This window comes from Echinops telfairi, unplaced genomic scaffold (assembly GCF_000313985.2).
Source record: "Echinops telfairi isolate 266 unplaced genomic scaffold, ASM31398v2 ScPeMD7_23;HRSCAF=83, whole genome shotgun sequence".
Lineage (NCBI taxonomy): Eukaryota > Metazoa > Chordata > Mammalia > Afrosoricida > Tenrecidae > Echinops > Echinops telfairi.
The window spans coordinates 15354680-15368903 of NW_022103920.1; the positions used below are offsets into that span (position 1 = coordinate 15354680).

Genomic DNA, 14224 nt, shown 5'->3' on the forward strand with positions numbered 1-14224 from the left:
GAAGTCAGGGCTCCAGAAACTTAAAAACCAATGTACAGAAAGGCATCTGATGTATTTTCTGAGTAAGGCCTTGATCAGGGGAACCAGTCCTCTCTGTAGCACAGTCTCCACTGCCCATAAATAAAGGAGTCTCTTTAAATTAAATTTCCAGTATCAATGAACAGCCCGGAAATCCTCATTTCAAGCGCTCGATGAGTCCCTGCGTAAGGCCGAGGTGCAGAAGCTGTGTCCGGGAGAGGTTGGCCAGGTTGGGGAAGGCAGCTAGCAGCCTCTCCCAGGCCAGTTCCAGCAGGCTGGGTACCACCAGCCAGATCTTGAACAGGGAGCCAGTCCGTTTGTTCTCGTGGATGTTCACCACTCCCCCGTGGATGTACATGCAGCCGGCCTGGGGAGAGACGGCAGTCAGAGGGGCACGCTCATAGGGCCAGCCACAGGCACCAAGGCCCACACATCCACATCACACAGTGGCTGAACTTGGGGAAAGGACACCAAAACAAGTCCTCACGGGTCCCATGCTGGTGCCTGCCGCGGCCGCTCCACAATGAGGGGCTACTCCGGGACCCACCGCCAACTGAAAACGTCACAACTTCAGCAAGCCAAATTAAAGCAAGACTGGATTAGGTGCCCACTGTGCCAAATGCCGGGACCGCAAAGCTCAAAAGGAAGGTGTTTGCTTTTGAAACCCTGGCGGGGAGCGTCACAAATGTGGCATCCTGGGCGACACTGCCTTGGCCTTTGGTGTCACCATCGGAGTCTGATCACCCATGTGGGCCTTCTCTTCAAGCTGCTGCACCACGCTACCCACCCCAGCCCCCACTGCGCCCCCAGCCCCTCAGGTCTGGCTAGCTTTGGGAGGAAGTTTTATGAAAACATTCTTAGTGCCAAGTGTGTTCATCTCAGGGCCCTCCGCCTCCCTCCCCCTAAACGGATGTCCTTATCCTCTGCAGCTCTGTGAGAAGGACAGGAAAACACGGACTTACTGGTGTGACAGCCGCACAGTGAAAATAAACTGGCTCGGGCATGGTCGCCGGGAGCTTCACCCACTGGAAAGTCTGCAGATTCAACTTCCAGATGTCGCCCAAGATCACTTCTCCGTTATAGCCCCCACAAATAAAGACATCTACCGAAAGAGAGAGGAAGTCCAGATCACACCAAGGGAAGGGCTAAAGAGACAGGTAGCTCTGGGCGATGCTTCTACCTCAACAGGGTTTGGACATGACGTCAAGGTCTTTGAGAGCTCAAGACTGGGGATGCTTCTCAGGAGGCTTTCTACCAGGGTTTCTCCAGGTGAGTGGACGGGTACGGAGGTGCAGCAGAGAGAGTGCACATGGATCCATGGGAGATCTACGGGGCCAGAGCAGGGCTGTCTAGCGGGCAGGGCCATGCAAGGGGCTCAGCCCACAGTCCACAGGGTGGCCTATTCTTGAAGAAAGCCGGACATCTCGACTTACAGACCCAAACACTGGGATATTGTTTTAAGTGTTAGCCACTAATTGAAAAACTGTTAGCGCACACGGACCCAACAAAAGGTGCTGGAGGTCACCGGGGACACAGGGACCCTTGCGGAGGACTTTTCTCTAAGTCTGGTCCTAGGCAGGGTGACATCCACCTGCCCCGTGGAGAAGCGCCTCCTCTGCCGGGCAGTCAGCCAGAGGAGACACAGGGTTCGGTTTGGAGAGCACAAAGGCAGCGCTCTGCCAGCTGTCTTCAAGGAGCCCTGGGGGTGGAGTGGTTACTCACTGGGGGCAGCTCACCTCAAGGCCAGCAGTTCAAACCTACCAGCAGCTCCCTGGCAGAACGATGAGGCTTTCTGCTTCTGTAAAGACTTACAGCCTCAGAATCGCACAGGTGCAGCTCTACTCTCCCCTATAGGGTCACCAACTAACATCAACTTGATGGCAGTGGGTGGGATTTTAAACTTCCTTCTTGTTGAGAGAGGGCAATAGGAAGCCCAATAGAGTTGTTTATGTCATTAAAAAAAAATGTTCCTAAGCTAAAGCTTTTGGGGGTAAAATCAGTGATAACTAGATATCTTGTAACAAAGGCTATGTAAACCTCTAAACCAAACGTCCAGAGTGAGGGCAGAATTCCTTCTGAAGGGTTCTTCCTCAAAGAATCCACTTAATACACATCTAAGTTCAATTCCAGATCAAGTCTAAGCTGATACTTCATCAAGCCACACAATGGACTGGGAACTTCTGGCTCGGATTCAAGAACACCTGTGCAGTTCAGCGCCACTATCTGGACATCTTAGCCCCCAAATCCGACACTTCATAAAAAGGGCCTCTGTGCTGGAGGTGGCGCATCATCTCAGTGCAGTGAGTCCCAAGGAGGCTGCGCAAAGGATGCAAGCTCTCCAACTCACTCATACACACCTTCCACCCTGAAAGTTTAGGAAGGAGAGCAAGTAATAAAATAAAGGACCGAAAAGTTATCCAAAGAAGACCTGTTGACCCCATTTCGATAAAGCAGCTGCATTCTGAAGCCACACAATGTCTTTGTTGTAATTAATATGGCCAAAGAATGAGCGAAGAGTTCTATTCGCGCTTCCCATCCAGCACGCAAGCTTTATGAAGACACTCTGAAGGAGTCATTAGTTTCCATGCAATGTCCACACAGGCCTCTATGGTGGAAGCAGTCAAGAACATCAGTCCTACCCCATCAGATGGACAGTCACCTGATGAGGTGGAGTGCCGCAGGAGCAGGTGGTACAGTAACAAGACGCACACTACTGCCAAGCTGTGTGTTCTCTGGTAGCGCAAGCAGCACACTGGTTTATAGTACAAACAAGGAGCAGAGAGAGACATAACTTTACGGACTTCCCCTTAGTGTGGGTTACAAAAACGGACTCTTCCCAAAGCCATGCATGTGTTTTGAGAGGTTATCATTAGGGAGGATGGCACTGCCCACAGGACAACTAACTAATTGCAGAAATGAAATTAGAAAGTTATTTCGAATCCTTACCATTTCTTATTTGAACACAACTGTGACATCTCCGGGCTGCAGGGAAACCTGCCAAACACATGAACACAGAAATCCCACTGTTGACAGGAGACTGGGAACAGCATGACAGACTCCCTGAAAACACTCCCTTGGTTGCACTGAACCAACACTGACTGGTCCCCCCAATCCCTGCTGAGTGCATGCGGAAATGACTCTGCCGCAGGGTCACTGTCATAAGGTGCCATAGTGAGGTGACTCTCCTGTGGTCCTTTTCCTTAGAAAGAGAGGAGGAGAGCTTCATTCAAATACCTAGCCCCAATTTCTCATGCCACCCCAAGACTGTTTCTGCCACGTAATCGACCACCTCCTCCAACAGCGTCTCCCCGACGGCCGAGGAAGAGCCACAGTGGGGCTGCTAGAGCAGGGCTTGCTAACCCCAGCTCGACGGTCTCGTAATTGCCACATAAGCTCACTAAAATGCCTTCTTCCGTTCCAAACAAGGATGAAACGAGTGCATCCAAATACGTGAACTGTCATTTGGAATTTACCTATTTTTTCATGGGGTTTTGTCGCGATTTCCTCCCATGCATTTGTTTCAAGGTTGTATGCGTGGATCTTGGAGAGAGAGAAAGAGAGAAAGGAAGAAATACAGACACACACAGATAAATAATTTTAGACAGCCTGAGAGCTGGATTTTAAACAACAGCCTGTACAAATATGCATTCTTAGTTTAAAATTATAATTTCTCGGCTTTTTCCTTACTCCACTCTAAGGCCAAACATTAAGAGAGGTGGCTGAAACAGAAGCACATGGAGGAACTGAAGAAATCAGCAGAAACAAAGCAACACAGCGGACCCCAGAGGGGGAACGGCGTCCGTCTGTCCATCCGTCACCCGTCCTTCCCTCCCTCCACTGGGTCTACTGTGGACACGCATCACATTTACGCGGCAAAGCGGGGCTGCTTTGCCTTTTATGGGATTGCACAGGGGGGAAATAGCCAAGTGGAGGTTGGCAGGGATGGAGTCAGGAAACCCAGGAATGCCGCATCCACTCCGGATTTTCCGAGCCGGGTATGGAGCATGACATGTTAGTGCTGGGGGGAGGACAGGGGGGAGGGAGTAGGGGGGTGAGGTGGGTGGGATCTGGAAGGGAGGGATGGGTAGTGTCCCTCGTGACAGCACTGACATTCAGAGGGAAGACCTGGCTCCTATTTCATTCTGGACTCCAAAGCTCATGCTGAGTCCTGTGCCCCTCCTCCGGTCACTCCTCTCACCCTCCCAACACACTGTCCGTGAGGGTGAAATACAATCTAACAGGACTCAGGAGTTTGACCTTAGATTAAAAAAACCACCTAACACAAACTAGGCATTGATGAAAAACCCAGCCCCAAATTAAAATACTTCAAGTAATAAGACTTGCTGAGATCCTTGCCGTTTTTCCTTTGGTTTGGGTTGGTTTTTTACCTTGTTTAAGGAATAAGCGGTCCAGGAAGTACCACCTCCCAAGATGTAAATCCTCTGCCCGTCATGGGCAATTTCATGCCTGTATCTGAAAATATAGTCAATAAAATATGTTGGAAAGGATGTGAACAGTGATCTATCCAAGATTTGGCCATCAGTCTGTGTTGCACCATTGTTTACAAGCACAATACTGAGTGTTTCTCACAGGGAAAGGGTCGAACAGGTTACAAGTGCAGACATGAAACAGAGAGTACGTCAGTAGAAAGAAGCAAGCTCCTCTCAAACTCATCGCCACCCAGGCAGAGCCAACTCACAGCAAGCCTGGATGGCAGGGCAGAGCCACCCCGGGGGTTCCCAAGACTGTGACTCTTGACAGGAGTAGAAAGCCTCATCCTTCTCCCGAGGAGTGGCTGGTGGTTTCAAACTGCTGACCTTGCAGTTAGCAGCCCAATGCATAACCCACTATGCCACCCGGTCTCCTTCTGAAGAAGTAGGCAGAGTGGATTGTTACGATCCTGAGAAACCTATTTTTCAGGTCATTAAGTGAGAGGGAAAAAATGTTCACTACAAAAAGGTGGATATGCTATCATTCAACAAAAAATGTATCAACACATAAGCCTGCACGAAGGATGACTGTAAGGATACAACGTTCATCCTGGTTACTTCTGAGTTTAGATGTTTTCCTTCATTTTGCTTCTTTTCATTTTTGAGATTTTTCTAGAATCTTTTGGGATAGCTTTGTATAAGTGGAAACTTATTACAGAGTTTTGAAAAAGCAATCTGCCAATAATGAGACACTATAGACTATGAGATTTAAAATTAACATATTTATGCAGCAGATTCAAAGAGACCTAAAGTATTATGCTACATAGAACTATGACTATAACATGAAACACCCACCAGAACATTAATCCAAGCAGTCTAGCTGGGTGCTAAAATAATTTGCAATACTCTATGATGGACACCATTTGAAAATGCTTTGAAGACAATATACTGCTATATTTTTGGAATAAAAAAAATTACACGTGAAAAAAAAAAGCCATAAAATCACACTCTAGTTCCCTTAAGTCTCCTTTAAAGACTGGAAGCACTTACTGACAGAGATTGAAACTACAACTTTCAATACAAATTTCACCTTACGATACCGCCCAGAGGCAACATGATAAGCAGGTAAAAGACTGACGTCGGAGGTCAGTGTACTTGGACCCATGGTCAATGGCCAAGAAGCAAGTCAAGGGATCCGGCCATGCAGTAGAGAGTCAATCTGTTGCACGTGACCTCTGTAAAGTACTTCAAAGACGTCACTTTGAAGGCTAAGGTTCGCCTGACCCAGGCCACTTCCAATCGCCTTAGTGGCATGAAAAAGCTGCCCAAGTAATCAGAAGTCTGAAGAAGAATGGACGCGATTGAAGTATGGTGTTGGCAAATACCAAATGTACCGAGGGCTGCCAAAGAACAGACAAATAGCTGGGAGTGCTCCTTTGAGGCCAGGATGGTAAAACTCCACCTCCTGCACTTCGGACCCGTGATCAGGAGAAACCAGTCCCTGGAAAAGGGCACCCTGCTTAGTGAAGTAGAGGGGCAGCAGAAAAGAAGACCCTCCACAAGACAGACAGTGGCACAGCGCCAGGCTCAAACGCAGCAATGATTGTGAGGATGGCACAGCACCGGGCAGACTATGACTCACTATGACTCAGACTAACGCAACAGGATCTGTGGTTGTTACATAATCTGGGGTCAATTTGAGAGGATCACGAGTGAGGGGGTGGAGTCTGGCCTGTCAATCAAGATATACCGTATATACTCAAGTATAAGCCCACCCAAATATCAGCCGTGGCACCTAGTTTTACCACAAAAACTGAATTTAAAATGTGCTGAAAAACTTGGCTTATACACGAGTATATATGGTAACCAATGAGGCCTCTGTGTGGGCATGGCCTTCTCCTGAGAATTCTGGGAACTTCTGTAGTTTCCTCCTTGGAGGTGAGAGATTCTCTCTCTCTCTGCTCACTCCCTGGGAGACGCTCTATTGACAAGACACATGGGGCTACGCCCTGGGAGCTAGAGAAGTCACATGGACCTATCCTGATGCAACCACACCTCTGGAGCCAGAGAAGCCACATGGAGACCCCTGCCACCACTGAGATGCTTACAACGGCACTGGATCCACAAGACTTCCCACCCACTGGCCTGTGATCTTCCTGGATTCAACATCATTGCATGTTTTTCGTGCATCTGAAGAGGAATTTATAGATTGGTATCAGACATATGGGCTAATATTGGACTTCTGGACTTGATCTGGACTAAACTGGGATGTTTTCTCAATATTCAATTGCTCTTGTATATAAACCTCTTTCTTATTCACATTAAGAGTCTCTATGAATCTGTTTCTCTAGTCTACCCAGACTAACATAGGATCTAACAAGCAATTTCCTCCTTTCCCTAAGGCTTTTGTGTTGCTAAAATAAGTTACATCAAAATGAATCTATTAACAGGTGACTTACCAATCTTCTCGTGGTAGCTTGGCAACAATCGGTCTACTAACACACTAGCCCTTGTGGCGCCCTGATTACGTATTGGGTTGCTAGCTATGAATTAGCAGTTTCACACTACAGTCATTCCACAGGGGAAAGACGAGGCTTTCTACTCGTGTAAATAGTTATGGTCTTGGAGACCAACAGGGGCAGTCTGACCCTGTCCTGTAGGGTCTCTGTGGGTCAAAATTGACTCACAGTGAGTTTGATTTTAGGAACACACCACATATATTACATGAGCAACAAGTAACTATGTGAGCAAAACATGACTTTAAAATGAGGAAAGGTGTGCTCCAGGGTTGTAGCCTCGCACTATACTTAGCCAATCCGTATGCTGAGTGAATCATCAGAGAAGCTGGATGGTATGAAGAAGAATTTGGCATGAGGCTTGGAGGAGAGCTTATGAACAACCTGCACTATGCAGATGACACCACCTTGCTTGTTGAAAGCGAGGGGGACTTGAAACCCTTGCTAATGAAGATCAAAGACTGTAGCCTTCGGTGTGAATTATAACTCAATGTAAAGAAGACCCCAACCCTCACCACTGGACCAATAACATCATGATAAATGGAAAAAAAGATCGTAGTTGTCAAGGATTTCATCTTGCTTGGATCCACAATTAATGCTCACGGAGGCAGTAGTCAAGAGATCAGAAGATGAGATGCACTTGGTAAATCTGCCATGTAAGACCTCTTTGGAGTACTGAAAAGCAAGGATGTTACTTTGAGAACTGACCCAAGCCATGGCATTTCCGATGGCCTCATATGCATGGGAAAGTTGGACACTGAGTGAGGAAGACCAAAGGATGGAAGAAGAATCGATGCATGTGGATTGTGGTGCTGGAGAAGAATACTGAAAGCACCCTGGACTGCCAAAAGGACCAACAAATCTGTCTTGGAAGAAGTAAGGCCAGGGTGCTCCTTAGAGGCATGGATGGCAAGGCTTCTTCGGACACACTTTGAACATGTGGAGAGACCAAGTCCCTGTAAAAGGGCATCGCGCTTGGCACAGACGGTGCTGCCAGAAAAGAGAGGGGCAGTGAAAAAGAGGAAGGCCTTCCCCGAGGTGAGTGACTCCGGGGCTGCAACAATGGACTCCAGCAAAGGAGCATTTGTGAGGACGGCGCAGGACCGGGCAGTGTCTCCTTCTGTTGTGCATTAGGTCGCTATGGGCCAGAAACCTGAGGGGGGGTGGTGGTGAAGCCAATGCCATGGAATCTAACAACAACAGTCCCTTAGCACCTGCATGTTGTTTTGCTTAAGGGCAACAAAGAGATAGTAATCTCAACAAAGTGAATTTTAAAATGTTTACTATTTGTGCTTTTAAACTGGAAGAGAAAAAATCTTCAGGCTTTCTAGTGCATATAATTCTACCAGTGAGAAAGCTAAGTAGACAGTGAAACATGTCAGCACAAGGGCATCTTCCTATGATGTTGCAGACAGTGCCCTCACTCCCCTACTGCCTTCCTCCCCTCCTCTCGTTTATCCACCTGTCTGTCCACTCATCCAGTCCCCATCCACCGGACCCTGCCGTGAGCATGGCACTGTGCTCGGTATTGGGGACACAGCTGTGAGAAATGGGTCAATGGATCTTAATATGTGGGTGCAGAAGGGAACTAAAAAAGTAATTGTTTTTCCTGTGATAAAAAATTTGCTTGTAACTGCTACCACCGGTTTCTTCTTCTAAGTGTTATATACTATCTTTCTGATGCTGAGAAACTGAAACATCAAAGAGAAAAATTCTTCAGTTAAGAAGAAAATGCCATTCCCTGGCCAAAGATCATTTCTTGCTAGTTGGCTATTTTAACCAGGGCCAAAGAGTTTTCTTCCCAACATCTCGGCACTATTCGGGAAGGAAGCCAGTCTGAATGGAAGCACTCAGCACGCATGAACCCAAGAAGCTCACCTCTCTTCTGGCAGGTCGCAGGACAGGTTGTTAGGTTTTAGCTGTGTCCACTCTCTGGTGTTGAGATCTAATTTGTGTAGGTCTGTGCTGTAAATGTATCCCGTTGTCCCTCCAAAGACATAAAGGGAGCCGTTGATGATCGCCATGGCCTGGAAAATGGGGAAAGGTGAACAAGACTGACTGACAGAACCCTCGAAAATCCAGTCTTCTAAAATTTGCTTGTACTTTTTACCTTCCTGAAACACCTGCCCCTTCAAAAGAACAGCATGTTTCAGAGTTCTACCTGCCGGTCTCATGAATACTGACTCAGAGTGACCTGATACGGCAGGGTAGCACTGGCCCTGAGGATTACCAAAACCACAGCTCTTTACAGTAGAAAGCCCCAACTTTCTCCCTTGAAAAGGCGCCGAACCTTGGACCTTGCAGTTAGCAGGCCGATGTGTAACCAGCACACCACCAGCAATCCCCTGGCATTTAAAGAGGACGGCATTTAACTGGATTCAGAACCACAGGTGAGATAGGAAAAAGGAGAGGCAAGCAACCAGGGTCACAACTGTCCATTTCACAGCAGACTGGAAAGCCTAACACTAACTACACTGAACAAATTTTCCATTTTGGGGGGGGGGAAATAACAGAGTAATTATTTTTTAAAACTATGAGCAAGCACATCTGCCACAACTGTCCCGGTACCTGTCCATATATCCGACTGGGCTTCTTCCCCCGGCAGCCGAGGAGTGCCCACCTCTTATACTTCACATTGCACACGTGCACGTCATTGCCGTTGCTCTCACCAAAGGGGATGCCCGTTCCTCCAAAGACGAGCAGGTTGTTTCCATGCAGCACAACTGGGGAAGGAGAAGCACAGGTCCCATTGACACACTGGTCCGGGCAGTGTGTGCCCACATTCACGCGGGGGAGCTGAGAAACTAAAAGTGAACACCCGAGACAGCAGCTCACACCTGACCTCTTGCTACTACAAAGTTCCGCACAAAAAGGTCTAGCTTATGGAAGGACTGCGCCATGGGTTTAAGTGTACGGCCTCTGTCCGATACACCCTGTGCAGTTCATCAAATCTGGGTGTAATAATACAGAACCAGATGCACTGCAGCAGACCACTACTGTCAAGGGCAGCCCAAGGGGGCAGCAAAGCAGAAGGAGATGAGGCATCTATCAGCGTTTCCTTACAATGACCCAGTGAGGCTCTGCAGGGCGAAGGAGAGAAAGGAGCATTGTGTTTCAGCCTATGGAACAATCCTACACCTGAAATTAGGGTTTCTGTCATTTTAATCCTCCATCAGGTAAAAAGAAACAGACCGATGTCCTTCTAGTAACCTTGGTGCTCTCCCTTCGTCTGTTCCTGCCAATACACAGCCCTAATTATACACACGGACTTCCACTCTGAAAACAGTGCTTCCGTACTCTTTCCTGCCTTTGCACTGTAACGTTCTACTGTAGTTTGAGTGAACGTTTACAGAGCAAATTAGGTTGGCAGGCAGTGACTGGGTGGCATTTGGTTTTGTGACCTTAGCTGCATTGCCCTCAGTGCAGCAGCACTCTGCCCGCTCCCCCACTGGTTCCCCATTCCCATGGTCCATCTTCCCTGCCCCTTCCTATCATCTAAACTATGATTTTGTATGACTAATTGTTCTGGGGAGCATTTTCCTCACCAGTATTGTTATTTGCTTTTTGAACTATTTTTTGGCTGAAACGTGATCCTGGGGAAGCGGGTGAGGGGTGTCGGTTCCAGGCTTGAAGGGTGTCTTATGGGGGATCCCATTAATCTTGATCAGATCAGAAAATATAAATCTTTTAAAATGATTTTAATTTTGTTCTACATTTCTCTCCTATTACTGTCCAAGTGTTTCCATGGTAATCCTGATCAGAGCAGTGGATACTGGGAGCCAGGCACCATCTAGTTCTTCTGATCTCAAGCTAGTAGAGGCCATGGTTCCCTGGACTCAGTTTTTCCTTAAGTCTTTGGGGTTCTTCATTCTTCTTTGCTCTGGATGGGAAGAGACCAGTAGTTGTTCCTTAGAATGGCCACTTTTAGGCTTCTCATAGTAGGGTGTCGAATACTGTGTTTATGGGCTGTATTATTATGCAGACTGACCAAGGTGCCCCCAAGCCCAGTGTCTTAGTCTCTTGAGGTGTGTGGTTATGGCTAAGAAGTTTGCATAACTCTGCCCCTGTATGCTCTACCACATACCTGGATATATTTGCAGCACAACCAAATATGTATGTGGAGATATCCTGTGCCAAACCTGTGTCTGCTCTTGGGTACATGCCCATGTCATCCCAGGCCCGTTCAGCTGACATGGCGACCTATGCATCCACTCCCGTTAGTGCATGCTCTCACTGTTCCTGCAGGGTTGAGGATGCAGTAGTACTCACACTGCTTGTCTCTCTCACTACCCTGTGTCTTCCTGTTCTGGCCTCCCTCTCTATGGGTACTGTCTTTCCCTTCACCCGAGTGAATACAGGCCTGCTGTCCAGATAGTGACTCCCCCCACCCCCCCATCGCTGGTGAGAGTAAAGGAAGCTTCTTTCTGTGCGCTTTATGTACATATATACGTATAAATAAAACGATGGCCTCATACACTAGCTAGCCTTTTGTGACTGATTTGTTTCATTTGGCATCGCGGCCCCCAGGTTCAGCAAGTCATATGACGTTCCCTGGCCGAGTCACCCTTATTCGCTAAAGCTGTACAGTGTGCCACACAGAACCCACTCAACCACATAAGGCGGGGTTTCGTTTCGTATTCCACTGCATGTCTGTTCCATGGTTTGTGTATCCACTCACCCACTGAGGGGTACCTGAGTACTTTCAATGTCACTTTCTTTAATTCTTTAATAGATGTAGTGTGGCCAACAGCCTCACCTCTGGAGCCAGTGAAACCTGGGTTTAAAGTCTAGTGTGACCTCAGGACAGTTATTTTGTCTCTCCAATTTATCTTCAGAGCTACCCTATGAGCTAGGAACTATTATTATCTTCCCTGATTTGACAGATGGTGGCAAAGGGACAGCGAGTGGTTTAAATAACACTTTGACAGTTTCCTAAAAAGATTTCTGCCAAGCTGGGATCCTCTCCCAGGCAGCGTGGTCCCAGAGCTTGCACTCTTCCCCCACCCTCCCCCTTCGGGCCTCCCTAGAACTTCAGCGTCCTCCTGTGTACAACGGCCTTCACTCTGGTACCTTCATCAGATGGGGGTGGTAAGGAGTCAACTGATCCGTGGAATGCTTTGCTCAATAGTTATTACCATCATTACAAAGCCCACTGTATGTTGATCCTCTACATTTGGCCTAACGTATACTAGGGGGTACCCCCCCCAAAAAAAAACAGAACCCCCTCAAGCTAGGTGTTGAAATTTTTTAACAAAACAACCATATTGCCTTCACTTAAGTGCTCTCCATTACGCTTAATCACTTTTCACATCTGCAATTCCATTCTTGGAAACAGTTTTCAAACTCATCTGTTGGATGGCTTGACAGCACCTTCCTCGTTTTTTTCTTCACCTCTTCTATGTCCTCAAACCACTGTCCTTTCATGTCCCTCTGCTTTCAAAGAAACAAAAAGAAGTCTCACCGAGCGAGGTCAGGTGAGTAAGGTATGGGGGACAAGAGAGGCATGCTGTTTTTTGCCAAAAACTGGTATACTGAGATGGCTGTACGAGCAGGTGCATTATCATGGTGGCAAAACCAGTCCCTCATCTGCCACAAATCAGGCCTTTTTTGTTGCACACTGCTATGCAATCTTTTCAGAACCTCTAAATAGAAAGCTTGATTAATAGTCTAACCTGGTAGAGTGAACTCCAAATGTCCTGTTCCCCTCACATCAAAAAACAAGTGAGCATCATCTTGATCTTTGATTTCACTTGACAAGCGCTTTTTGGGCAGGGTGACAATGGTGTCTTTCACTGGCTTGACTGATGTTTGCTTTCAGGGTCATAAGAATACCACCAGTAATGACCTTGGGGAAAAGTCTGGGTTATTCTGGAGCTGTACTTTCAAAGCACAGCATGTTTCCACTTGATGTTCTTTTTTCTGGTCAGTCAGAACCAGAGGAACAAATTTCACAGCGACCATTCTCATTCCCAAATCTTCCATTACAATTTGCTGAACCGAGCTCCAAGCCAGTCCAGATATCTGTCCCATCTCATCAATGGTCTGTTGTCATCATCGTCAGTCTGAGCACAAGTGCATGAATTTTGTCAACATTTTTGTCCGTTTTGGAAGTTGACAGATGTCCAGAATGAGGTTTGTCATCGCTATTTCATCTTTTTTGAAAAGAGAAAACCACTTATACACTTGAGTGTTTCCCACAGTGCTGTCCTTGTAACCTGTGTTCAACATCACAACAGTTTCTGCGCCTGAGCAGGAACAAAATTTCATAGCCGCACACTGTTTTCTTAAATCAGCCATCACAGAAAACGAGGTTCAAGTGAAACTGCTTTTATGAAAAAATTCACTGTGAACAGAGAGATCCTTCCCAGATGACAGCACTTCCCAGGTGCACTAAGTCAGAACAAGTTGCTCGATGCTCACCTAGTTGTTGTTTTTTTTTTGGGGGGGGGGCTACCTACTCATATATTTTCTAGTTGACCTTCTGAGAAATTGTAAATCCCACTGTACAGATAAGAAAATGGAGGCTAAAAATCATCCAGCATGTAACTATATAGCTGGATTCAGACTCAGCACTACTCAACTTCCACGTCATTTGAAGGACTGTGCTATATTCTGACCATGCTCAAAGCCTAGCCATGAGTCGGTCTAGCATAGCACAAGTCACCTAAATGACTAACAAAGGAACCGCTGGTGGAGCCTGGCCTCCTGCGCAGACTACAAAGTCAAAAGTTCAGAAGTGCTTGCACTCACGTGACATAGATGCCAACTCTCGGGGCATGTAGCCGTCTGTGCCCATCTGGTGCCACACTCCTGTAGCAAAGTGATACCTCCAGAGCTCCCTGAAGAGAGGGTAGTCCTCATTGTCGGGGCCCCCAGACTCATCATAATCTGGGTTGTAGCCTCCAAACACGTACAGGTTGGTATTATCTGCCACACACCGGTGTCCGCTGCGCGCTGGCGGAGGCCTGTGGCCTGGGGGAGAGAGAAGAGGACACTTTGTCATGGGCGGCAGTGCAGACTACAGGCACCAGTCAAATGACGTAGCAACTGGTTTAGCTTTAAAAGGGGGTCAGAGGGTGCTGATAATCGGGTTTTGATTTGCCCAGGTCATTTTAGACGTCACAGTCACCTACACACTATTTCAGATTTTAAGGAGCTCGTCTCCATTTCTATCTCACATGGTCACTGTCAGTAGCTGGTAACAGTAAAGAGATTTTCCTCAAGAGAGGCAAACGGCATTATGAACTCTCTCCCAAGGAC

The 14224-nt window shown here is 47.3% G+C and overlaps 1 protein-coding gene across 1 annotated transcript in view; it reads right to left on the reverse strand.

Annotated features, from left to right (window-relative positions):
• Positions 1-33: 33 nt before the first annotated feature.
• The window catches only part of KLHDC10 (kelch domain containing 10), an 82371-nt gene continuing 68180 nt past the window's right edge, over positions 34-14224 (reverse strand). Inside the window, exons 3-10 of the mRNA XM_004707814.3 lie at positions 13715-13936; positions 9533-9687; positions 8843-8991; positions 4407-4491; positions 3492-3558; positions 2965-3012; positions 981-1120; positions 34-385 (exon numbers count right to left, since the gene is read on the reverse strand). Of these exons, the coding sequence (XP_004707871.1) occupies positions 176-385; positions 981-1120; positions 2965-3012; positions 3492-3558; positions 4407-4491; positions 8843-8991; positions 9533-9687; positions 13715-13936 (1076 nt within the window). The 3' untranslated portion in view covers positions 34-175. The remainder of the gene's footprint in view (positions 386-980; positions 1121-2964; positions 3013-3491; positions 3559-4406; positions 4492-8842; positions 8992-9532; positions 9688-13714; positions 13937-14224) is intronic.